This window comes from Ciconia boyciana, chromosome 4, assembly GCF_034638445.1.
Source record: "Ciconia boyciana chromosome 4, ASM3463844v1, whole genome shotgun sequence".
NCBI classification, from domain to species: domain Eukaryota; kingdom Metazoa; phylum Chordata; class Aves; order Ciconiiformes; family Ciconiidae; genus Ciconia; species Ciconia boyciana.
Genome location: NC_132937.1, coordinates 62,239,944 through 62,266,202, shown reverse-complemented (window position 1 = coordinate 62,266,202; position 26,259 = coordinate 62,239,944). Strand labels below are relative to the sequence as shown.

Here is a 26,259-nt window from a genome sequence, read left to right as displayed (position 1 = left end):
AAGGGAGAGAGAAAAATTACTATCTAACATATACTAAAAATTAACTACAGTAAGTTAGAATTTTTTGTTGATGACAGAGTGCTATGATGTCCACAGGGCCAAGACTGTAGATACAACAGTTGCAGTTTTCATGTTGGACTGACCTGAAGTGAAACACCCTGTCTTCAGTAAAGACCACAGGCCCTGTGCTACAGCCATTGAGCATTGCTGGGAGCTCGCAAGAAACAAAGTCCTATAAACTAGTATTTGGGCTTGGTTAACATTATGCCCTGAAAGAAGTTTCTTTCATACTGCACAAGCAATCAGGGAGGTATATCTTGTTGCCCTTGGATCTCCAAGAGAAACTTTAGGAGTGGTCCAGCTCCCAGATTTTAAGGCTCAACATACAAAAGAGGATAAGGAGCAGGTTCTCATGTCTTTTCTAGCTATATATTAAAATATGGACTTTGGATTATTTTACAACAAAGATTTGCAAAACCAGAACAAAGAAGATAAAATGTCAAGATTATCATCAAGAAGCCTGCTTTTGCACTCCATCACTTTAACTAGCATACAGAACCAGCTATTTAGTGTCCATATCCTGTCATGTCCAGAAGCTGGCATGCTCTGAATAGTTCCTGGAGCTACATCCATCCTGCTCACATTGTTAAAGACTTCTGGAGTCATTAAGGACAGCTCTTCATCATCGCCCTTTTTTTACCTCTATTCCCCAGTTACAGGGGCTGATATGTGCAAATGTAATTTTCTTCCTTCCCTCCCTACATTTCTATTGCATACTTCTATTGTTCTGCATACTTTAATTCACATATTCTTGGTATCCAGTGTAAGGATGCTTTGCTCTATTACCAGCACATTGGCAAAAATCTACATTTCATACCGTAAGAAATTTATTTCTTACTAGATTCACAATTCTATTCTCTTGCTGATTGTTATACAAAGACCAAATATATTACTGTAGGTAATGAGGATGAGACTGGAAAAGGTATGCTTGTTCTGAAAACCATTCCCCTCCCTACCTCATCCCCAGAACACAGCACCCCTTTAAGAACTGCATAGCAATATAATACTTATGCCTCCTTTTCCTACTATAGACATAGCTGCCGACTTCAGCAGACTTCAGGGAATGTTCAAGCTGCCTACCTCTGAAAAAAAATCTTACAGAGGAAAACATTCTGAAATTGAAACATTAAAAAAGCAATAACTGAGTTTAGATACAAAAGCTCTCTTTTCATTACCAAAAGGATGCAATCAACACTTTTTATAAAAAACAAAAAAGCCCTAAAAGCAAAAGAGAAGAGGAAATTAACTGCTCTGCCTGCTCCACAAGAATCTTTGTACTTAAATTGAAACTGTGTACTGTTTCAATTTAGTACCTATATAATGTTCACGTGAACATAGAAATGAATAAAACAGCAAAAAAAAAAAGTTGGATAAAAGATATCCTGTTCAGACTGTTTAATCCAGATCCCATTCCATAAAATCATAATAATCATTTTTATTTCAAGATTGCTTCCTCAGAATGGTTTAATTTTGTCGGAAGTTGCCATTTTCCATGAAGAATCTTACATTAAAAACAGACGGGAACTATTTATGGTTCAGTAATTTCTTTTCAATGGCTGAGCTTTCCCCTGTCTACATAAACTAGCAAAACAAAACTATGGCCAGGATCTGCACAATGGCAGATTTGTGGCTGGTGTTACAAAGGACTTTTAACGGATGTTGCTTACGGTTGTCGAAGTTTTTATCTGCTCAACACACCTTAAGATCAAAGTGGGCAATCTGCAGAGAGTGGAGATACTGAACACCATTAAGGATCTGTTTGAGAAATTCTGTGGCTTCCTCCTCCGTCAGAGATTCCTTCTCAGCTAAGAAGTCGAAGAGCTCCCCACCTGCAACACTTGGAGAGCAGAAGCAGAGTTATTAATGAGCTTGCTTTAACCAACGGGTTCCTTATAGCATAGCTATTCTCTGACCAGCCTTGAAAAGGATCCAGATGCTTTATATGTTGTCAATATAAAAAAAAGATGAAAATTACTTAATTCAATACCCAAAAGTTACCCCTCCTCGCCCTGAAAAGAATACAATAAAGAGTCTTATATTCAAACAAAAAGGTTTAAATGAACAAATAAACATGGTTGGCTGTATCTAAATTTAAATGAAGTAAAACCCACCTACTCTCTGTATGCACATTTAAAAGAATAAAATTAAATGTGAAGTAAGTATACTCAAAACATACTAATGTAACAGCACATCTACAAAATAAAACATAAATTGTCTCATACTACCAGTAAAACATCAGATTTCCACCCTCCCCTCCACTGAAAAATACAAAATTTAAACCTTGCTTTGAAATAGTTACTGGTAGCTGCCCTACTATTCAGTTTCTAAACTCCTCGAAGAATTCAACTCTTTGAAAATATATTCTATTCTTTGAAATAGTGTACGACATTCAGCATATATGTTGGATTTGTACTCTAACATTACCCCACCTTTCCTACAAGGAAAAGCCACTACTGCCCTTAAGACTATTTCCAGCAAGTGTTTCAGCTGCACAGGCAGAAAGCAGAGAGGTAAGAAGTGAGGAGGGTACATAAACACATCTAGATTTTGCATTTGAGGGAGAGGAATAAGCTGAAGATGACCCTTTTCTCAGCTCAGTCAGCAGTCTGGCAGGAATTATGATAATTGTCAACAGAAGAAGAGATACTGAAGTGAACAGGAAACATGAACTACAACTATTGTTAAAAAACAACCAATCTCCCTTCAGTTTAAGGACATACAGGGAGATGACCGTCCACCGTGGCAAACTGTTTTTCCTGTTCATAAAAGCAGTATTACTACCTAGAAATATCTTAGAGACCGCAGAGATGGTCATATTATCCCCTGTATTTTGCATTGTATTGGTATTAAAATTCAGAAAGTACACCCTAATTTATGTTGCCTTTCTGTAGGGAAAAAAATAATCTGTTCACGATTTAAAATTTTGATTATGACAAATAATGGGATTAACACATAACAATAGCTAAACAGTCTGGGCAAATTTCTGGAAATACATTTGACTTCTTTATCATGTCTACTTTTCAAGAGACTTAATCTGCATTATTGCAATGCAAATTGCATGAAAAGTGTATTTTAATGAGTTCTTGGAGCTTTCACTGAGCTGCCTAGACGATAATGAGAGTATTGTTTTGGTTACTATTTGTGTTGTAGTATTTTCTGCATGAAAGCAATTATTGAAACAAAGTGCCATAAAATATAAGAATTATAGACTGGAAGGAAGAGAGGTCATTTTAATAATCTTTTTTTTTGTTGCAGAGACATTAAAATGAAATTCCTAAAGATTAAGCAGCATTCATTATTTTACAGAAGCTGGTCAGAAACATCTTACAAATGGATACACATGCATATTCTCTCATTCTTTGCTTCTGACTGAAAAAATAGCAAAAGGTTTTCCAGCTAAGGTCCATACCTCTGCAGCACTTTGTGATGAACAAGAACCTGGATGGTGACACAGCGCTGGCATTTGTCTTCATTTCCAGTTACTGGGCTAAGGGACTTACACATCACGTGGAACTTGTTTCCACATGTTTCCAGGTGGATGTTTGCTGCAGTTGCTGGGAGGCTGTTAACTGGAGCCCAGCCATGCCACGCGGAGCAGGCAGGCTCACTGCAGCTACTTCCCCAGCTGTGGGCAGCCATGGCAGCAGCCACAGCGAAACCCATCACCTTCACACACTCAGTATGGTTTGGCACTGGGCTAATCGTCACACAGTTCAGTGAGCCAGCGGAGCCGGACCTTCAGCTGAGGAAGAGGCTGAAAGACTGCACCAAACACAGAGTTATCCAGTCTGCTTTTCATGTGGATCATCTGCCCTGTGAAACAGTGAAAGGGCCTGCTCATGCTTAAAGCATGCATCAGCTGTCACAAATGCAGCAGAAGCACTCAGGGCATGTGTTTTCAGCAATGCCAACTTGCAACACTGTGCTGCCCACTCTGCAGTCTAAAACAGACTATGACAGTGTCACACGGGTATGGGTATGTTTTATGGCTGTTACAGTTTGCTCTTATTCCTGTTGGCATTTTAAAGATACACAGTCTCTGTGAACCTACTAGTCATCTATGAACAGCAGCATTGGTTATACACGTTCCTTTTAGATCCAAAAGAAAGATTTAATTCCCAAGGTTTACTTATTTTCGAGATACCTAACAAAGAAACACAACTGTATTTGTATAAAATGCAAAGAGCCTCTTCATCTTCAGCTGCTTCTTATCCACAATAATTCTATTTTGTGCAATTTCATACCCTGAAAGTTTAGACTACATGAAATTACAAGTTTGATGTACATGTGTTTTTATGCATCTCAAAGATATCACATTTGTGAATAGCTAATTGCATGAGATCACATATAGCTCTTCTCTAGCACTGCTGAGTACTATCCTCCTGTCCCTGCCACAGGTTAGTTGTAGTGACATTTCTTTTATGATTATACCATAGGCTCTTGTGCTGGTTTTGGCTGGGACAGAGTTAATTTTCTTTACAGTAGCTAGTATGGGGCTATGTTTTGGATTTGTGCTGAAAACAGTGTTGATAATACAGGGATGTTTGAGTTGTTGCTGAGCAGTGCTTACACAGTCAAGGCCTCTTCTGCTCCTCACCCCACCCCACCAGCGAGTGGGCTGGGGGTGCACAAGGAGCTGGGAGGGGACATGGCTGGGACAGCTGACCCCAACTGCTCAAAGGGATATCCCACACCATATGGCGTCATGCTCAGCATCTAAAGCTGGGGGAAGAAAGAGGAAGGGGGGGATGTTCCGAGTGATGGCGTTTGTCTTCCCAAGTCACCGTTACATGTGATGGAGCCCTGCTTTCCTGGAGATGGCTGAACTCCTGCCTGCCCATGGGAAGGAGTGAATGGATTCCTTGTTTTGCTTTGCTTGCATGCGTGGCTTTTGCTTTACCTATTAAACTGTTTTTATCCCGACCCATGAGTTTTCTCACTTTTACTCTTCCGATTCTCTCCCCCATCCCACCAGGGGGTAGTGAACGAGGGGCTGCGTGGGGCTTAGTTGCCAGCTGCGGTTAAACCACGACAGCCTTATAATAGTGCGAAATAAAATGTTACCTGCTTTTCACAGGTAATATACCTAGTGCTTGCAAGTCTTGAAACTGAGGTCCAGAGAAGCTACCAGGTTAAAAAAAATTTACAATTTTCCCCCTCCCTTAAAATTGGAAGTTAATTAGCAAAAGTGGTAGGTTTTTCCAAAGTGTTGTGTGCTCCTCTAGATGCTTAAGTACTGTCACTCTAAGTGACTTGGCAGCCCTTACTTATGGAGTAGGTGAGTGAGGAGGGACTGGATGTAACACACTCATAGCTTTGTTCCAGAAGCAGCTGTACCTCTGGTCTGCAGGATTTTAGTGTGCCCCTTCGTGTTATGCACCTCACCCTTAATGCCTAAGGTGAGATCTTGCAAGGGCTCACCTCAGAGAACCGGCCATTGCAACTTCTCCCGTTGGTAACTCCTCAGCTGTGGGGGGCGAGGTCAGTATCCCGTGTTCTCCCTTTGGGCGCTGCCATCGCTGGCAAGCACAGTGCCCAGCCAGCTTCTCCTGCTGCTTACTTTTACTGGCAGGGACATAAGGCATGAGAGAAACGGGGTTTTATAGCAACGATGAGTAAAAGTTAAACTAGCACAGGCAAGATGACCTGGAAGCCCAGAAAAGCCCAGCTTCCCGGAAAGGTCCCTTTGCTTCAGGCGGCCTCCAGGGGCCCTTCCTGTATGTGAGCGGCTCCAACCCATGTCCCCACAGGAGCTCAGTAACGCAGGCTGTGTTTCTTAGCTTCCTCTTCATGCTCGTCAGAAGACTGCTTATTCCCTACCTTCGTGCTGCCTCTGGCAGGTCTGATATTAAGCTGTACCACCACAGGTATACAGAAAACCATGGGATCGTTGCAAGGCAATTACTTCAAGCAAGTCATAGAGGGTTAATACAGGTCCACGCTCAACAATCTTCACAAGTTTCACTTCCACAATTAATTCACTGGATTATAGTGCCCCCAGGTCTGTCAGCAGAGTCTGCTTTCACAGATTTCATAACCAGATTACTTACCTAGAATCACTAGATGATCTTAACTGGAATTCCAGATATCACAGATCAAGAAATGGGTTAGAACAAGCCAGTAAAGATACTGGCTACTTAAGCTACTGCAGTCTTCACAAACCTCCTAAAATGCCGTTGGGTTTTCAAGTCTAGCCCTGTGCCTCAGTTGGGATAATAGTCCCATGGTAAATAAACCCCGCACATTTTACTATTCCATGGTCACCTTCAGAGGTGGAGCTACAAGCCAAGCAGAAAGCCCCATTCCACCAATGTACCTGTGCATACCCCATCTCATGCACAGAAGCAGTCTTAATCTAAAGGAGAAGGGGCAGACAACTCCATACATCAGACGACTGATCTTTTTGAATATCAGCTTCTCCCAAGAAGTACACTGGTTCCACCTTAATTACAATGCCTCAGCCTTGTTTCTAAGTTAGCTTTAGGGTTGCTGGTGCACGAACACCTTGTTGAAATCTGGCTGAAACCAGATCATTGCGCGGGTTTCCAGAGCCATGCACGCTCACTCCCAGCCTGCCTTTGGGGCTCTGCAGAGGGACCCATGCAGCCAGTGTCTAACAGACTGCTGCCAGCCACCAGCTGGATACAGATTGCTTCCTGAAGGGAGCAGAGGCAAGAGGTTCACCAAGCACTAGCGTTTCTTCTTGTAGAGCACTTTGGAGTATCTATACCTAGTATCCTCTGGAAGTGCAGAGCTTCTCTCCGTTCCATTTCTGTGCTTGCTGGTAGGAATTACCAGACAGCTTTCTGAGCAGTTCATCTGTGCCATAATGCAACTCTGATCTCCAAAGTGCCAGCAAGTAACTGATGGGCAACAACCCATACCCCTTCAGATTAACAGAGGAACTTGATTACAGTCAAAATTCCTTTACAGCTGCAAAGCCTCCATGTTCACCTTCACATACTGTTTCCCTTTAAAGCATTAATTCTTTAATGTTCTTGTATAAAACCTTTCTGTTTACCTTTAAACTAAATCACAATTTTGCAGCTGTAATAGGTTGTTCAAATGTTTTGCTCAACAAAATAAAAATTTGTGACTGATGGAGGTCGCATCTTAATTCTAAAGGACAGGTTACATTATTGGCTACGTTATAACACAGAAATCCATACGGGCTGAGTAAATCTATTTTCACTGTCACAACAGGACTACATTTTATATTGCCTCCGAGCAGTGAAGCACACATTTTTAGAAATACTCTGTATTAACATTTTCACTAAAAGCAAAGCCGATATGTATTGATTCCTTGGTATTTCTAGGTAGAGGTGCTAGCTTTCCTGAACTGACACAAGTAAAATAAAGCTTTGGGTCAACTGCATTCTTTCTTATGAAATGCAATAGTGGCAAAAGCATTTCCCAGCCTTCCTGAAAAAAAGCTGACAGATGTGTTTGCAACCCATGTTATCTCCCTCTGGGAAAGAAAATACATCACACCTGTGGAAAAAGGATTTCTAGATAGTGCTTTTGCAAGTTGCCAGGCTTTCTTAACTATGAAACGGAACTGATCACAAGATCTCAGAGGAAGTCATTATGGGAACCTTCACAGGGAACTTAGAACCAATTAACCTTCAAAGTCAACATGGTCACCTCATAATGACTCAGTCACATGCCATGTTGATCACATTGCTCATATTGTAATAGCACCTAAATGATAATTAATGATTATCTAAGGATTTCTGATTGACTTAAAAAACCACAAACAAACCCCAAAACCTAAGCCCGAACCCCTTATTTGAAGAAACTTAAAGTAGTAACTTGAAGCTTACAAGGTTTAATTTACCTTGCTTAGATTTCAAAACAACAAAATGTATAAAGTCAAAGAAGAATTCCAGAACCATTATTCCATTTTCTAAAGCAGATTCAATTTGATAAATTATCTGAATTCTTCTCTAATCCAAAAATTTCTTCTGTCAACTTGCAGAAGAAATGTTTTCCCTAAGGATTCTGTGGTCAAATGTCTCTTGTATGACTCCCTGCATTATTTCAAAACAGAAGCCCAAGACTAGACTGAAATATTGCTACTTCTGTTTTATTTAAGGTTAAGGTGGTTTACATCCACTTAATTTCACAGCCTTTATGAATTGTGCAGTTACCAACCCACCCCTCAAAAGTACAAAATACCAAATATTTTGAAAGAACAGAACAGCGCTGCTAGCTTGTTACATTACCTACCCGTTGAACAACACTGTACTTAGTTTTCTCTTTATCTAGCTACCAGAAAAAAAAAAAATCAAGGCATGTTACTGCCAAGGTTACTGCATGTTACCTTGTCATTTTCATTTGTCCAGCTTCTATTAGAGACACCAACTGTCATGAAATCCTCTCTTTAGTGTGCCTAAATTCTTCAATTATATTGAACAAGAAGCATTGGCCTGAGAATGGCCAGCCAGAAGAACATAGGCACCAAAACCCAGACTAAGATTTAAGCAGTTAAGTCCCACTAAGAGAGAGACCTGAACACTCCTGTGAATCTTTCCTGCACCCAAACACAGCTGGTATTTAGGTTTTCATCACTGAAGTTCCCTCAGTGCTCAGTCTGGGCAACGCACATGGTTACCAACACTTTGGCCCAGTGGAGTGCCTTAGTATTTTGATCCTGCCTCAGACATTCAAATTTAATGTATGAAAAGCATTCAGGTTTAGCATACAAGAGTGCCATGCATTTTGCTCAAGGACTGCAGAGCCCAGAAGCCAAGTGCTCTCCTTCTGAGATGCGCTCAGTGCGTTGCAGAATCACACTGCCTCTAGCTCCTTTCTTTTCAGCCCTGTCAAGCCTTCATTCTTACCTGTCTACAGGTCCTCTGTGCATCTATCTGTGGGCCTACGATTCAGGATTTTGAAGTCAAAAGGTAGCACAGCATCTACAAATTAGTGGTGCAGAGCTTGCTTACCTGCTGTTACATCCCAGTAAGCACCAAAGATTCAATCCTCCTCTCAAAATTCTGTACGAGGCCATGCGAGAACAACTTTCTTATGACTTACAGGTAAAATTAACAAAAACCTCTGAGCTATTCCTATCAAAAGACAACTAAAAAGAAAAGAAACTCTGTGCAGACTTCAAGCTTCTCTGGAAGCCAAGCTATTATAAATGTAACAAGTTAAATTAACTCCCCAATAAGATAGAAGACAAATTTAAAAGAGTTCATCATTATTTGCTCTTATTTACTCTTCAGTGAGCAACTCATGATATCATCAGAATTTTTACACAAGGATCTATCATCCTCTCCTTGCTCTGTTCTGTTTTGGTTAATATTATGAAGGTACCAATAAGGTGGCAAGTCTTTCTGAGACAGTGGGATGCACAGGACTAAATTTTAAAGGAAGTATACAGGAACTAACTTTAAAAAAAAGCATAAAACCAGGTATTTAATGCACAATCACTTGTAAGTTAATGTCATTCCTCTCTTTCTGAGCTAGGACTTTCAAAGCTTTCTTCTCCTTTTTTGAATTTTGAAAACAGATATTAATCACTCAGAACTATGCTACAAGAGCTAATGGTCTTAAATTAAGATTTCTAATTCAGAAATGAAGGTATGTTTTTTGCAGAGAAAAGTATGAATACCTAACGCCATCCATAGCTTCCTAGTGAAGAGTCAGCTATTGCTATCGAGCTATTTTAAAAGGCAAGACCATCTGCTTTACTTTTGAGCATTCTAAGGAACTATGTAATTTAGGATAAGGGTATTTATTCTTTCCAGTTGCACCCAGAAACCATAACCAAGGCTCTACAAAGCACCACACACTGAATATATTTTGTAGGACTGCAGTCTAAATGAAGACCTAATAAAGTGGAAGGAAAAACAAAATAGAAGAGACAGAGATTATGCATCCAAGGTTCCCAGCAGGCCAGCAAAAGGGGAACCAAGTAGGTGCAAAATGTGCTTGAGGAAAGAAAATAATTATCACTGTGCAACAGAGGCATCTGTGTTTTCTAGTCTGTGAAGTCTGATAAAATGATGGCTTCAGCAGAGCTCACTGGAAATAGCTTAGTATTGCTAACATATAACAGAGACTAGTTGTTGCAGCTGGATAGAAAAAAGTACTATAAAATTCTGACTAATTCAATTATTTGTGTGATAGGAGGAAAAAAACCTATTACAGTTTTAAGTTAGATGAGGAAGAGACAGCGTCTTCCAGTTCATATGTAATATGCACAGCATTCCTTGTAAGATGATGAAAGAGTCCACAGAGCGGGCATTTCAAAGGTTACTTCCAAATCAAGGAGACACTTGCCACTATGTAAGATCTAGAAATATGAAAATATGCCCAATTTCTCTAAATATACCAAAAGACTGTAATAAAGTAAGGCTCTTCAAGGATACCTCATGCTTGTGTGTGACTGTTGAATCTTTTAAGGAAGCATCTGATTTTAAAAGTTTCAGAAATTAAATGTTTTGTAAATTTTTTTTTGCAGGTCAGTTTCCTGACATAAGGTAGTTGAGAGAAAAACCTCCAAACACCTATGTGGATAAAGTTTTTGATATGCAGCTCTGTTTTGCATTAAGTGTTGTGAGGACCTTGCCGTGCAATAATTAATGAACTGCCCACATATTTCTGCATACAAACCACCATCTTGAATACTTTGCTGGCTGACGTAATATTTGCTGTGAGGGAATGAAGTGAAAACTTCTACAGTCAGTCACTCACCTGAGAAACAGATGATTGATAACGCAGAAAAATGTTTGGGAGGCTGCATGCAATACTGCAAAGCTCTTGCTGAACCAGCAGGTAAAAATCAATAGCAAACAGACAACCAATGCTGCTGCCCTGAGACTGTGCACATTAACATCTGCTGGCAGCCACCAAAAGGGCAGCTGCAGTGGCTTGACGTCTGTGGGCTGCAGCTTCTACCAAGAACAGAAACCAGAGATACTTTTCCTCATCACTGCTTGCGTTATTACACTTGTTTACTGATGCAAAATCAGTGTTTCTTCGGGTTTTTGTTTCGTTATTAATTTCTCATACATAGCTGGAATGTTGATTTTTAGTTTCTCTCTAAATTCTAGAAAAATTAAGTTCCACAAAATCCTGTCTGATTGTGGTATACTGTCTCATGTTGTAGTCAAAGGAACACAAGTCCCAAGAAAAATACCATGTTCTAATCAAACAGGAAAATGGTCACTTAGCATAGATTGTGAGGACAGCAAAACAGGTTACTTTATGAGCTTTTGGCTTTATTTCTGTTTCTTTGAAATTGTTCTGTAAGAACAAAGAAAGCCGGGTGAGTAGGTCCCTAAGCAAAATGTGAATATTAGAACATTAGGAGAAAGAGATTACATATTTAAGTGTCTAAGCATGACACTAAAATGACAATCTTTTGACTTTTCAATAGCTTTACAGAATATCAGAGTGATTTTGAGAATTACAAAACATTACAGCAATTAGTATACTCAGTTTACAAAGGGATCACTAATACGTCACCTTTTCCTCTTCGACCCTCTAACTTAATAAATGCGTTACCTTTGTGATACCCCACCTAGCACTTCTTCAACTTGAAAGAACCACACAGCAGTTTGGAAAAGTGGAAAAAAAAAAAAGTCTCCAACTGAAACTATATGGGGATTGTTAACTAGGCAAAACAATTAGCTAAACTGCAATGCAAATAGTTTGCTGAGCTTCACACTATCAAGCTTGCAAAATATTAACACACATTGTCAGAAGGAGTATCTGCTTCCATTCAATGAACATTAGCGGGTACACACAGACAGACACAGCAGCCTTGCTGCCAAAAGAGCTCCTAACCCATGGGGGGGGGGGGTGGGGGTGCAGAACAGCCCCATTCCTCCTACCACTGCCCATGATTACCGAGTCTTCCTCACAGCTTTCAAGTCCAGACACTGGCCTGATTTCATCTGGACCAATTACAGAGCAGAAAGCAAGCACTGCAGAAGCAGCGATACACAGACAGTAAGGTTATGGACAGAAGAATGTGAGATCTAGTATCAAGTGGAGAGAGGAAAAAGCATCACACTAATTTTGCTGTGTATTCATGACACATTTAAAGAGTTCTGAACAAAAACCAGTAGTAGTAGATACTCTGACAGGAATATAAGGAAGTTTTACTTCATACAGGATCGTAATTTAGCTTTTTTAAAAAAATACTTGCTTAAATTATCCAAAGTCAACAAACTAATGCAAGTGTATACTTCTGGAACTGAAAAAACAACCCAGACTACAGCAAGTATTACAGTAAACCATTACACGCTGGACTAGAAGTGTAAAAGTATGTTCTAACATAACAAAGCAGTATCATGCATGTATATACCACAGAAAAGATGAAATTCCAAAAGCTACTTCCCAGTTTTCTTTTTAAATCTATACTTGTAAATCTACACGTTACTGAAAGCATGCAACGCTGAAGTATCCTTATAAGGTAAACAGAAATATAATTTGCCAGAGCTGGTAAACAGGAAGACATAACCTATGTAAGAAAAATCAAACAGCCAGCCAAGAAAGACACAAGTGCTGCTCAAGATTCGGGTACCAAATAATTTGCTTGCATGGAATACTTATTCTAAAGCACATTTAACTGATACAGAGCAAATATGGCAGTAACGCCGTGTCAGGCATGCAAACTATGTAAAGACATGCATGTCCCACCAGCAGACACTGCCAAACTGTAATGGGTGAGTAATGCTTAACTTCTAAACTTGCAATCTTTGAGGAACTTGAAGCCAGACTTGAAACAATGGAGAAGTATTCTCTGCCGACATGTTTACCTCAATCCAGTAACAATAACCTTGGATGAAAAATGGGAACTAAAACAAGGATATGAAAGTTCAGTTTACATTTCAACAGGACAGAACTGGGAAAATTCTGTTCTCTGTTATGTGGGTTAAAAAAATAGAGAAAGCATTCAGTGATGCTACTTTACTTTACACCAACATAAAACACAGTAAAATTTGCTAAACTAACCTCCACTTAGAATCTCTATTTCCCTCTGCTCTTATCTTCAAATCAGTTCATTTAGCTCCAGGCTATTCTTCTGGATCCATAACATCAACAGTGATTAAAGTAACAAGCAGAAAAAATTCCTAAATATGCTGGATTTTTTTTTTTAACCTTTGTAGTACATTTACAGTGAAAAATATGCATAAAAATCAAGAAGCTACAACTCTGACTTAAAAATAAAGCATTCTCAGGCTATTATCTATCTCCTTTTGGGGTAGCAAGGAACATTCATTAAATCACTGCGATTCTCAGAGAAAGTGTCTATTTTTTTAAAACAAACAAGCAAAAAAATACTCTGTTACTCCTCCTCAGATCTCTAGAGCTACTTACAGTTCCAGAATAAGAATGACATCTGTTTTGTTCTCATAAACATCATGCAGTGTGATCACATTAGGATGTCGAATCTCTTTTAGTATGCCAACTTCTCGCTCAATATCCTCCCGGCTCACTCCACGCCGGCTGGATTTTGTTCTCCGTTTCTTGATGAATTTTGCTGCAAACTGCTGACCAGTGCTTTTCTCACGACATTTTTTCACTACAGCAAACTGCCCACTAAAAAAAAAAAAAAAAAAAAAAAAAAAAGAAGGAAAGAATGAAGATGAGTGTTTGGTTCAAGGATGTTTAGAGTTAAGGATAATTTTTTTGTTGTTCTGCAAGAGAAACTGTTCTTAGTTTCTTCCAATCTATATGATCTATCAATATCCACTGTATTCTATCCTCAAGTTTGTTTTTTTAAAAGTTTTTAAAACAATACTGGGTTTCAGGACACTGCTTTGGTTTTCAGTTTCAAAAGCACAGATTAAATACAGTAATATCAAGACAACATCATCACAGTTATTGTATCATCTTATTAAGTAGGAAAAGTTCGAAGGTTAGAAAAGTACCAAGGCACTGAGGAACAAAAACCTATGATTGTGTTGCAAACCAGAAGAAACTCCAGGAAGCTGCTGACTCCAGCACGTTATCAGTGATGTATAAGCCTGCTGCTGCTAGATGTACACACTGATTCAGATCAGAAATCTCCAGGGATCTTAATGCTGAGTTAAAGCAAGAACAGGATTTCTAATACTGCTGAGTTTTCCTTTTAGGTTTTCTTAATCTCTTGCTGAGGATTCTCTAGCAATTGTGTTCTTGGTTTATTTCACTGTACAAAGAATTTGCAGAATTACAGAATGTACCAATGAGAAAATGTTCTGAAGTTAGCCTACCCTGTTAACTGAAGAAGCGGTGTCCCCTAAAGTAGACTTAGAACTGCGGTTAAATCAAAGCTAAGCCTAGTAGGCTTGACTACCTACACAGCGATGTAACATGTAGGCATGTACAATTTCACCCAGTACCTGGAAGAGGAGCTAACCTGTATTAGTGGTTAATTAATTACAACTGACAGGGAGATCTCTAGGAAGATGCATCACCCACAAAAAGGGCATCACATAATGATAAAGTGCCAAGTGGGAATCACTCAAAGCTATACATCTCATGCATGAACTCAATGCACAATACTGATTATTATTATTGGAGAATGAACATGTGCCAAATATGCTGACAAAGTAATTAAACAATCAAGGAATGCACGACAGATAGACAATAGAAGATGGTAATTAATCAGCAACAGTGTTATACAATAAACGTAGACAATAAAATGCTGTAAGGGAAAAATCACACTCATGATTTTTGAATGTAGAGGGCTGATCAGCTGAGAATGCTTTATGCTGCTGGGTCACCACTACTACCATGACTATGCTGACAAATTGTCAACTTGACAATTTTGTCAAATTGACAAAGTATCAAATTGTCTTGAATTGGGACATGCAGTTGGGCAAGGCTAAATGACTGTCACCTGCAGAAGACAGGGCAGAGACAGATCCTCTCCTATGAACTCCTAGAAAGGGACTCTAGAGTAGCCACCACCAGCTGGGAAGCCTCTGAATGGAGCCACAGGCAGTGAGAAGTAAACTCTGCGAGAAGCAATCAACAGTTTTAAGTTTTGAGGTTTGGTTGTATTTCAATGTTATGATCACCATTCAAGTGTCATTCTTAATTATTTCATGAAATCAGTTTATGAACTAGTGAGATAACTTTATGTTGCATGAAAAAAATCCTTGCCTTAAATTCCTCCCCCCTCCCCCAAATCTGGACAAAGTTGTCAAGGGCCAGGTTCACCAGAGAGGGCTCAACATGTTATTATTACAAACCGCAGTGGACAGAGCAGTGATTTAGACTGCACCATATCCTCTTCCCCATTACATGCAGGCTTGAAGACCTGCTTCACTTGCCTAGACTTGGTCAGCTAGGGCTATCTGAGATGCTCTTGGACACCTAAGACATTCATATGGGACTGGCAGATAAGGCACAGGATCTCTGGAAGATCTGTGTCATCCTAAACTGGCAGCAGAGGGCTAGACAAAGTAACCTAAGGTACCTCAACCCTCTCTGCTTGCTTCAGATCAGCTCCACAAGAACTCTTCCTGCAACAGCAGCTCTGGGTTTGATCTCCAATGTCTGAGCAATTTTGCACAGTGGGACAGCCAGCCGGAGTGGAGCATGTACTCAGGTATTCACACTGCTGCAGAGAAATGCACACAGAGTTTTCTGGCCCCTGCTTACAGGGGGAGGAAAAGCAGCAATTCTCTCACTCTCTCCCCCACAACATGCACATCTCCACAGAGATAGTAAGTTTTATTTAAAAAGCAATCAGCTTTTCAGAAAGTTCACAGTTCCAGAGGAACTGCAAAGTCAGGCAGTAGACAGATGTAGGCATCATCACAACTCCGAACAGCTACTCAAGCTTACGGACCAGAAGGAAGTAAAAAGCCATTGCTTGCCTTTTGGCCACCTGGCTGGCTTTTGGGCTAGAAGCCTAAACTGCCTGATAGAGGAAGAAAAATATTTCTGCTTATAATTCATCCATAGGCTTGAATGCTATGTGGCTAACCACTTTCTTATCGATGCTCACCTTTTAAGTTTGGCAAAAGCTACTGCTTCATTAAAAAAAAAAAAAAAAAACAAAAAAAACCAAAAAACAAAACAAAACAAAAACAACCACCCCCCACAACGCAAACCAAACAAACCCAACAACAACAAACCCCAAAAGACTAAAAACCAAAATTACTGCTAACATCACCTCTGGAGAGGCTGGGACTGAAAAGTAACTCTGAAGTACAAGGACATACAATAAATTTTGATATCCAAGAACATTTAATTATAAAAGTTAACTAGGATTAAGTTACCTATGTTTCAATGACAAAGCACGTATCATTGACTTCTGGAAAATTCTGGTATTTGAATTTCTGATCTTTAGCCCATGACAGAATTTTTCCTTTATCACTTTTTCACTGAGAGAGTAATGCATTTTAGGCTTGTTTCTAAATGGAAAACATTCTGTAAGTGCTTTTAAACATGCACTGGCTGTGGACCTGTAGGCTAAAGAAAGATGATTTTTCCCAGTATTATTCATATTTGAATTACACCATTCCCCAAAGCCACTTCATGCTTCCGATGCCCTTAAGGCTAAGGCTGTTTAATCTTCCTTTGGCAATGGGTCAACTATGACGTTACAGCATGAGCTGACCTACTGAAACAAAGGGGACCAGGTAAGACAAGTAGATCTCTTCTCTCCTCCTCTTCTGAGCTATGTAGCTTTATGTTTTCAGTCTTATACTTTTTTCTCCAACTACAACCACCTGTTTGAAGGATGTCCTGATCTATCACTATTCAATATAAAAGTGTTATCAGAAGACCAATACATTGTTTAAAACCACATGAGTTTATAGATTGGTCCCACCCATGGTTTGTCAGAATGTCGGGCTCCAGAAATCTTTGACATTGCTCAAGACTGCAAGAAAGTTATCAACTAACAGGTATCTAGAATAAGTGCCAGTTATGCACCAAATAACCTTCTTATTATTGCTGTTGTGGTATTCAGCACATAACCCCACAATTAGTTGTTATTAAATGCTGTACATGCAGATCACACTTAAGCTGCAATCAAAGGGGCTATTTCATGCCTGGGATCCCTAAGCCACACCATTTTACAACTCTCTGTAAACTCCTGTTTTAAAAGCAGAGGAGAGGTGTAAATCAAAGGCTATTTACTGGGCTCTAACCCATAGAACAGCAGTGACAAGCTCTGTATGGGCTAACATATTTATATCCAGTAATATTCTCCGACAGATCCTACAGTTTCAGATCCAGCATTCATTCATATAGCATCTTCAAAGACAGAAAAGCCCTTTAGTTTAAGTTCCCTTGCTTTTGTAGGTTTGATTTAAAGTGGGTGGGGTCAAAAAATGATTGCCATTTTAGTAGACAATTACACTGAAAAAAAAATACAGAAGTAAATCACAAACTCACACTTAATAAAGTATCTGACTTTTTTTTTTTCCACATGGCAGAATCAGGTTAAACAGCAAAGCAGGATGACAGCTTGACATGAGAACAAATACTTCTGCTAATAACAGTAATTTGTTTTGTGATCTTGTAATTCTTACTCAACCAGCAGTTAATTACTACCCTAAATCCACTCTTTTTGGGACACTTGGCATGGTATCTCCACATCCAGTAATTTTTCAGACTCACTTCAGAACAAGTACTTATCCCATTACCTAATAATTACATTTCTCCATCTTTTTTACATCATAAGACGACACACACTGCCCCTTACTCACTCTCGCTCTGTATATATATATATATGCAAAAGCTATGCAGAGGGGTGAAGGAATCGCCAATAAAGCGCCTATACTCCACCCTCTATTGGTCCTGGCTTAGCGGGATCACAAAACAACTATTCATTAGCATGAATTATGGACCGTTTTAACTACAGAGACGGATGTTTTAGAATTCAAGAGAAAAACAAAAAAAGTCATTTCATTTTTTCCAGAAGGATGATCACAGTGATTAGGGGTGGCAGACACTCTGTATTCCTCCCCATTCCCAGCCTTCTGCACCAGCTCTTCCCGGCTAGCTTCTTCTGTGAGGAGTGAAACTCTTCCCCCAAGAACCCTCCGGAAGAGGTCCAAGCTGGGACACAGAAATGCTTAAGTAACCCCCAGGGACCAATTTTCTAGTATTTATTGCCACAATAGGGCAAGCGTGGGAGAATTCTCCATGCCATTTTCTGAGGACTGCATTCAAAAGACAAAGTTTAATGGGAGCAGGGCATAGGAGTAAGGAAAAGTGTTCTGTTGACATCAGAGTAATAAGATGTTTTGGTATGCTTCGGACACTTAGGCACCTTTTTTTCTATTTTAAAAATTTGGTATTCACTACTCAACTCTGAAAATGCAATATATTAAGATCCAACTGCTTTTACTATTTGTTTGACTGCTTTCCTTTTTAGAATTATACTAATCCAACAGAAATAGACTTACATAATACTATTAGATTAGCCTGTGAAAGAAACTGCAACTCAACCATAGAGCCGTTTGTTTTCCCCAACAAAACAGTTACTAGCAGACTGTGGACACCTCTGCCTTTCCTCACAGATCTGCAGCAGGGAAGGCCAACTGAGCAGGTGATTTCCACCTCCAGCAGTGTCTCGGGGTCAGTCAGCTCCATCAGTCACCACCGCCACCCACGTACCACTCCCTGTCATCAAGGGCATCTGAGCTGCTTCTACTAGTAAGGTTAACTCTCACAAAACTCTCTCGTGAGGCAGCACTACCTAAGTCTTTTCCAAAGGAAAGGAAGACTTCTCCACAAACTGTGAAGGGTTATAGCTACATTAAGTCCCCCTCCACCTTCTAAATCAAGCAAAACAACATTTCCAGTTCAGCCGCAATGCCAAATTGGAGGCAACCTCTTTCCCCGCCTTCCTCTCTCCCTCTTTATGGTCTTGCAAAAGACAGTAAACTTCATGAGGCGCTTGAGAGCCTCTCTTGCGTGTATAATGCTTACAGCACCACAGCTGAGAGTCACTAGCACAAAGCATTACACTCACCCCATTGAGGAGGTAAGCTATTAGCAGGGTGGGGTAAGCCGTGGTTAATAGAGCACTCCAAGCAGATGCAACTGGGAAGCAGTAGTGTTTCATTCATGCATACCACACTCAAAAGACAACCTGTTTCACGGAATAGCAGCTTTAGTGCTAGCTACCAGAATTACGTCTGCAAGGAAAAATGTTCACTGATCTTGACAGATAAAGAAACTGGGATACTCTAAAACAAGGCATCTTGCCAGGTAAAGCTTCTCTAAGTGTGCATGTACATCTTTTCTTTTCCCCACAGAGGACACATTAGGGAACGTAAGGGCCCTTTCCCCAAATCACTTTTTAAATTTTGTAGCCAACCAAAGAGCCAACCATGCAGGACTGGCTGATAAGCTCGTATCATATTTGTTTAGGCTCTGAAAGTCAGAAATACTTGCACAGCGCTCATTATTTTTGTGCTCCTTCCCTTGCCCTCCTATGTTTAATTCTCTAGCACAGATGCCGAGAGAATGCCAGAAGTACTGTTTAGCTGCAAACCCTCTAAGTACGGGAGAGCTTTGAAAAGAAACGGCAAAAAACATGAAGATGAGAACATTGCAGGACAGGTGTATCTGAAGGACACATGGATCCTGGATAGATGATTAGGCTATTTTTTTTTTTTAACAGTTCTGGCAAAACATTTTACAATGTAAGTAACAAGTTTACACTTCAAGAGATGACACAGACACACATCTCTCAGTTGACAGTGGAGCTGTCTGCTTTGTGTCCACGGCGAAGAAATGCATTTTCACAGTCCACGGTGAGCCTAAGTGGCAGCACTAGAAGTACTTGACCACTCTGTAACATGGAGGAACAGCACCTAATTACTCGGTAGGAGAAAGAGGCGCAAGCACCTGAAGCCTATCGATCACCGTAAGCGTGTTTCAGCTGCACATAAACACTTGTTATAGGAAAGGGCATGCTGGCCATAGCACAATAGAAATAGTAACTTTGGGAGACACATGAAAAAAAGCAGTACTAAAGAAAAGAGGCAAAAGAGGAGTTAAACATGATACAGCATTTAACCTAAAGAGAAAATACTCCTCAAATGCTGTATAAGTGACTAAGCAGAATAAGCCAGCTGAAATCTGATGGTGCACCAGAGAGATCATTGTTAGGACTGGTCTTTTCCAACTACTACTAGTACAGAAAAGCAAATATAAGGACTTAATTAAACTTGACCATGAAACTATAAATAGTAGAGTGCTGCCAGTACAGAGGCAGAAGAGTAACACACGTTACGCACTTGTGCAGTATGTTTCCAACATGTACCGAGTTAAACAAATGTACTGACAACTGGTATTTCCTAAATTCTGAGTTCCTTTTTATGCATAGATGTGTTTATACACTTATGAACTCTGTGTCTCTTAAATTCCTTTTCCTAATTTCTGACTTAGAGTATCTTTTTGTGTCAAATTACCAAGTTTCAGAAGTACCCTGATCCCCATATAGTGTCTCAATGTATGTCATGATAAAATAGTTTGATTATCTTTCAGTATGAATACATCAAATATTTAATTTAAAGTTATTTTACCAAAACACCCAAAGTAGAAAAAGGACTTGTTCCCTTACGTAATATTGTAAGCAAAAAAACTCCCAAACTTTCAAAATAATCTGTATTATTAGCCTATGAAATACTTCCAGTTAGAAAAAACATTGCATTATCAGATACCATTTTTTGCCTGTATAAATTAGCTGAAACCTCTGCTGTACTACCTATTCAAATACAGTTTGAACAGTGTAACTGTAAATTTATTAACGAAATTAATAGAAAGAGAAACACTCTGATAGTTGTGTAACAGATGGTATCACAAGATGAAGCAGTCAGAATTTGAGGTTTCAAACACTGTAAGAAGCAGGTGGGCTAAGTTAACTTTTTAAGCATATCCACAGACTAAACTACCTACCCTAACTTTGTATAGCTGAAGTCAGGTTGCAGGACAGATCAAACAGTGAAGAATCACAGAAGTAAGGAATTTGTCCAATCTGTTCTTCCCTCCAGCATTTTATAAGCCCACATCTCATACTTTTGTGGTTTGGTTATTCTAAAAGCAACTCATCATGCATTTCAGCTATGTATTTATCTGCTGCACAAAATCCTCTTGTGCTGTCAGCCTCAGCATATTACGCGGATGAAACTGGAGGTGTCTGTCGCTCTGCTGCCTTCTGCAATTTCATTAGGCTAACGGACTTCTCTAGATGTTTACTAAGCTTACAGAAAAGTCATTTTTCAGTCTCTTCATTGTTTTCTTAGAAACTCAGAGGAGCCACTAGTCCTAAAGGAGGACATAACAGCATGATAAAGAACTTCGTCTATGACAGAGCACAATAAAGATACCACACTGTTTACTGTTTATTATTATTTCTTACATGCTTTCTATTGCTCTGATTCGTGTATCAAAAATTTTAGAGGAATAATTACATGGGATAATGGACTGAGAGAGAAAGAAAGAGAGAGAAAGATGGAAATACAGAAGACTACTTCTTTGTCTGTGTACATGTATGCATGTGTATCCAGTACTGAATGGAAGACTATGCTACAAAGTGTCTTCATGATACTAGTTTATGGTAGTATTATATCACTTTCTGGGCTGCACATTAAAAAAGGCAAGTGATCAGGGGTGTGACTGGCATTGCCAAGGCTCACTACACAGACTGTTATCCATGTACAGATTCAGTCAAGATCGCATCTCACTGAACACAGCTCCCCAGAATAGTAATTACTGTTAAGCATGAGCAGATTAATCAGATGGCTCTGGCAGGCTCAGAGAAAAGGGGATGAAGAAAGAGAGATAGATTTAAAACATTTTTAGTGTATTAGTGTTTAAAGTAAAACCAAGCACATATGTACACCTTCCCATGGCCCTTTCCCAACACCCTCACCTAAAGGAAAGGGGCTGATCTGCTTGGGACATTCTCATTCTCCTCAGAGAACTATGACAAAGTTTTTCCAACACAGTTAATGCCAAACAAATTAAACTGTTGGAGCATGCATGCGTGCACACACCTGTGCATACATTTGCTGAGCTGAAAAGCACTTAGTAACTAGTACAGTCCATCACACAGAGATGATGGAAAGTGGATCCTATGTTATCAGCAATTTGACAGTAAACTTCAACTGCAGATGACTGACAAATTGTTCCTATTTAGAAACAAGAAGTTTAGAAAAAAATGTAATCTCATGATGATTAGGCTTAACTTTGTGAAGTGGAACAAAGGACGAGTTAAAAAAAATCCAGCTCTTTCCCTCCCATCTACATGCAAATGTTTTCACCTACTCTCTGTGTACATATAAATATGTCAGTATCTCTCTATATATCACAACAAGAGCATTGTAAAAGTAGGATACGAAAATAAAATATGACTGCATGATATTTTGTTTATAGTTTATTTTATACACACTATACTGTGGAGTGAATAGATAGATACTCGATATATTCCATCTTTGTAAGCAGTAACTGAGTTACTGTCCTTGAAAAGGGTTTTAATTAGAAACATAGCACCTTGAAAAAGAAATTAAAAGAGTCAAAAAGCCTGCAACATTTGCATCCTGCTGATGTACTTTGCCTAAAGGCTAATGCATAGCCCTTGCCAAGTATGGCTGCTATGTAACCAAATGAGAGTGCAGTCCTCTTTTATCTGAGAAGATTTTTTCCCTTTAAGGAAGGCTTTGTTTCAGGTCAGGGCTCTAAACTGAACAGGATTTCAGCGTGCAAAATGTGTTCTGACTGGGTAACATCAAATCTCCCCATGAAGTTGCAAATATATCTGCTCTGTGATTCCTGAGCGTTGGCATATGACCTCAGAGTGGGGAGAAGAGTGGAAGGAATTGCAAAAAGCAGAGTTAGAGATGCTTTATTGTGTGATTCAATGAGAAAACAGTTATGAAAACACTTGAAAAAAATAGCAGCGTAGGTTCTGTTTGAAACAGAGGCCATTTGTATTCTCCTTATGTAGTCCACCTCCTTGATATTTAATCAGATGTGACTGAACTGTGGTTTACTTCACCACTTTAAAGGGATGTTTAGTACTTGAGTCACGATGCATTACACATTACAGTATAGGAAAAAGTAAATAATGTTCAAGAACATTTTAATTACCCAAAATAAAGGCAAAGATATTAAATTATAACCAAGCATTAAAACAGAAACATGTATAGCAAATTTAATATAAGCAAACCACATGAAGAACATCACCTCTGAAGACTTTATCTGCATTGAACACAAATTTGTCTCTATTTAAAGATACTATTGGTTTTAGGTTCAAAACGAGGAAGAAGAATACAGGAGTTATAGCAAAGCATGGAAAGCTCTGTGCAAACCAAGTAAGAGTCTTTTGTATACACAATACTTCAACAAATATTTATTATCTAAACTGAACTACCACACAAAGCATGTAATTGTGAGAGACAGTCAAGGCTTACCAAGGCATTTCATCATTGTTTAAAAATACTAAATAACATTTAATAAGTTAAATAACATAAATAAGTTTAACTACGACTTTAAATAAGAGTTAACATCTGTAAACTCAAATTGGCAGATAACAACTCAATAATGTAATAGAGATTTCAGTAAGTCCTTCAAAAGCTGCCTGCTCAGAAGAAAATGCTTTGCAAAAAAGATGCATCTTAAAGCCTCTGCACAGTCCTTAAGCTTAACCTCTGAAGCTGCCCAAACTGTGTGTTTCTATATACTACATTAGTCTTAAACTCTGCTTAACATTTTTATTGACTTTTCATCTTTAAGGGAAAGAAAAATTTCCTATGACTCAATTTCCCTCAACTTAGATAACTGTAAAATTAATTTAAGTTCTATTTTCCCAGGTTGTCTTCACATTTCTTATGGCATTAAAAATAACCCTTATAATTTTCTTTTTCATAGCCAATAAAAGAGGGATTTATACAATTCAGATGCAAAATAAGTGAAAAAACCCCACACATTAAATCATTACTTTATGATCGAGACATGACACAGAACAACCTCATACAAAACGTTATGTAAACGTGTAAGACTTAATACTGATGCATACTTTAGAAGATTTAAGCATTCACACAGAAGTCTTTAAACGATTTCTATGGGTTGTATTTCTCTTTTCAGCACCGATACGATGGAATCATTTCGGGAAGTACTTGAAGATTCTTGGAAACAGCTCCCATCTGTTAAATGTAATACTGCATCTGCTTTCCAGTGATGACCTTTGAATAACATGTTTTATTGCTTTAAACATACAGCTGCAACTGTCTCATGAGTTTACTCCACCTGCTGATTAGAAATAATGGCAGGGGCAACTGTCAAGTCAAAACAGACAAGTCCAAGATTTAAGAGAGTTTGGAGCATGGCACCTCCTCCTACTCACCCTCCTTTCCCTTCTTCCACCCCAATTGTGAATTGATTTCCTGGTTACGATACATCGGATAAACAAGGCTTGCTGTCACCAGGTGGCCCACTGTGGCAACATGATGAGACACTGTGCAACGTGCACCACTCATTTTGCTGTATTGCTAGTAGTCTTTTTTGGTCAAAGTTTTGCAATAGAAATGAAACACCGCTTGTTTGCCGTCCAACTTTTTTTAAAAACTAATTTTTGAGTAAGCTGCATAGTTTCATAGGCTGTTTATCTCTGGTGTTTACACCTTCAGCCCTCTTCGTCCCATTCGCTGTGCTCTTTCAATATAATTGAAAGGTTTCCTTCTCATTATTTTCACAACTGTCAGTCCACTGTATTTATTTTCCTCACTAAGCCCTCTTAATTCCAGATTTTTATGATCTCCACCTTCACCTCCAACCTCAGCACTCTCAAGTCCACCTCTCTTGTACCTTGCTAGATGTAGGCGTTGTAGCCATAGTGTCCAAAACTTGGAAAAGTTACAGATTCCTCCTTGCTCCTTCCAGCTCTGCTCTCTTTACTGCTTTTCCCCTGTGCTTACACATTCACCTGACTCCAGTGGGATGGCCAGGTACTCAGGTCTCTTCCTGAGGCACAATTAAAGAAATGAATCACTACTCCCCACAAAGTCTCTCCTAGGAGAGACACCCTTCTCCAAATCACCCTCTTGCTGCATATACTATGTCCTGAGCACACCACCTGGTTTCCTTCCAACTTGCCTAGCTTACCTTTGCCATCAACTGGCAAAACACACCCAAGAAACATACCTGGGGAAAAAAAAGCCCAACCCTGACAATTACCCTTCCTTTCTGGATTAAACAGAGTGCTGCACCCCAAACATGGCATTCACACTTTCCCAGCACCTTTAACACTCAGTAGAGCTTATTTATTACTTAGAGAGAAAAAATTAGTCAGAACCCATTAAGTTCTCAACTATGGATGTATGAAACGGGTGGACTCATAGCATGTTCAAATTAAAGTACACAGTCTTAAATTCTTTACTATAAGGAATAAACAGTAAACTAGTTAATAATGTAAAGCTTCAACTACCTCATTAAAAAAATACACATCTACTACTTTCAAAGTTATTTACTCTCTTTTATTTAGACAGCTGAATAACACTTGTAACAAGTATTTTAAGGAATAAATAAAAACCAAAAACATATAGGCACAAAGTCTAAATTTAACTTAACAGCTAAGTGGCAGATGGCACATCATGTGGTTACCCATCAATCTGCAGCATTGGCAAAAGGATTAATCTACAAATCCTGCTGCATAACCAGCATCAATATAGAAAGTGTCTACCTTCCCCCCACCCGCCCTCCCCGTATTCTCCCCTCCTCCCCATCTCACATGCACAAAAAAAAATTATGTCCCTTAGGCAATGGTATTCCAGTAGGAAACTCTTGGACATTTACCAGTCCGTTTGCTTTTGGGCCCAGGCCAGTCCATTTTTAAGTACTGCCCCATTTAAAGTACAAACCTTCTGAAGTTCATGTATTTGCCAAGATGTTTCACTTCGAGCAATTCTGTTACATATGAAGTTTCACATCTCTTTTCTAACTACAATCCACTATTCTTCCAAAGATGTAAACATAATTTCTACTGGTTTTCTTTACATTTTTTACCTCCTTTCTCTCCCCCCTCCCAATTATTCTAAGTATTGGTATCAACAGTCTCACCATAACTGAACTAAACAGAACAATTATCCAAAAACACAGCAAATTAATTTTTCTTTGACTTACTTCATATAGCTCTAATTTACAGCATCTAAATATTTTTTAAAAGTTACTCCAAAGACAGAAGGGGCTGTGGCATTCGTATGCTCTCCAGTCTGAGTGCAT

At 39.2% G+C, this 26,259-nt stretch overlaps 1 protein-coding gene across 4 annotated transcripts in view; it reads right to left on the bottom strand.

The window, feature by feature from the left end:
• Positions 1 to 26,259, bottom strand: part of DAPK1 (death associated protein kinase 1) — a 90,220-nt gene that overhangs the window by 36,818 nt on the left and 27,143 nt on the right. For 2 of the 4 annotated variants that reach the window (XM_072859670.1, XM_072859671.1), the window contains exons 3-4: positions 13,399 to 13,620; positions 1,759 to 1,897 (exon numbers count right to left, since the gene is read on the bottom strand). In XM_072859670.1, coding sequence (XP_072715771.1) covers positions 1,759 to 1,897; positions 13,399 to 13,620 — 361 coding nt within the window. Of the gene's footprint in view, positions 1 to 1,758; positions 1,898 to 13,398; positions 13,621 to 26,259 lie in introns of those variants that run through there. The other 2 variants (XM_072859672.1, XM_072859673.1) reach the window with 1 other exon arrangement.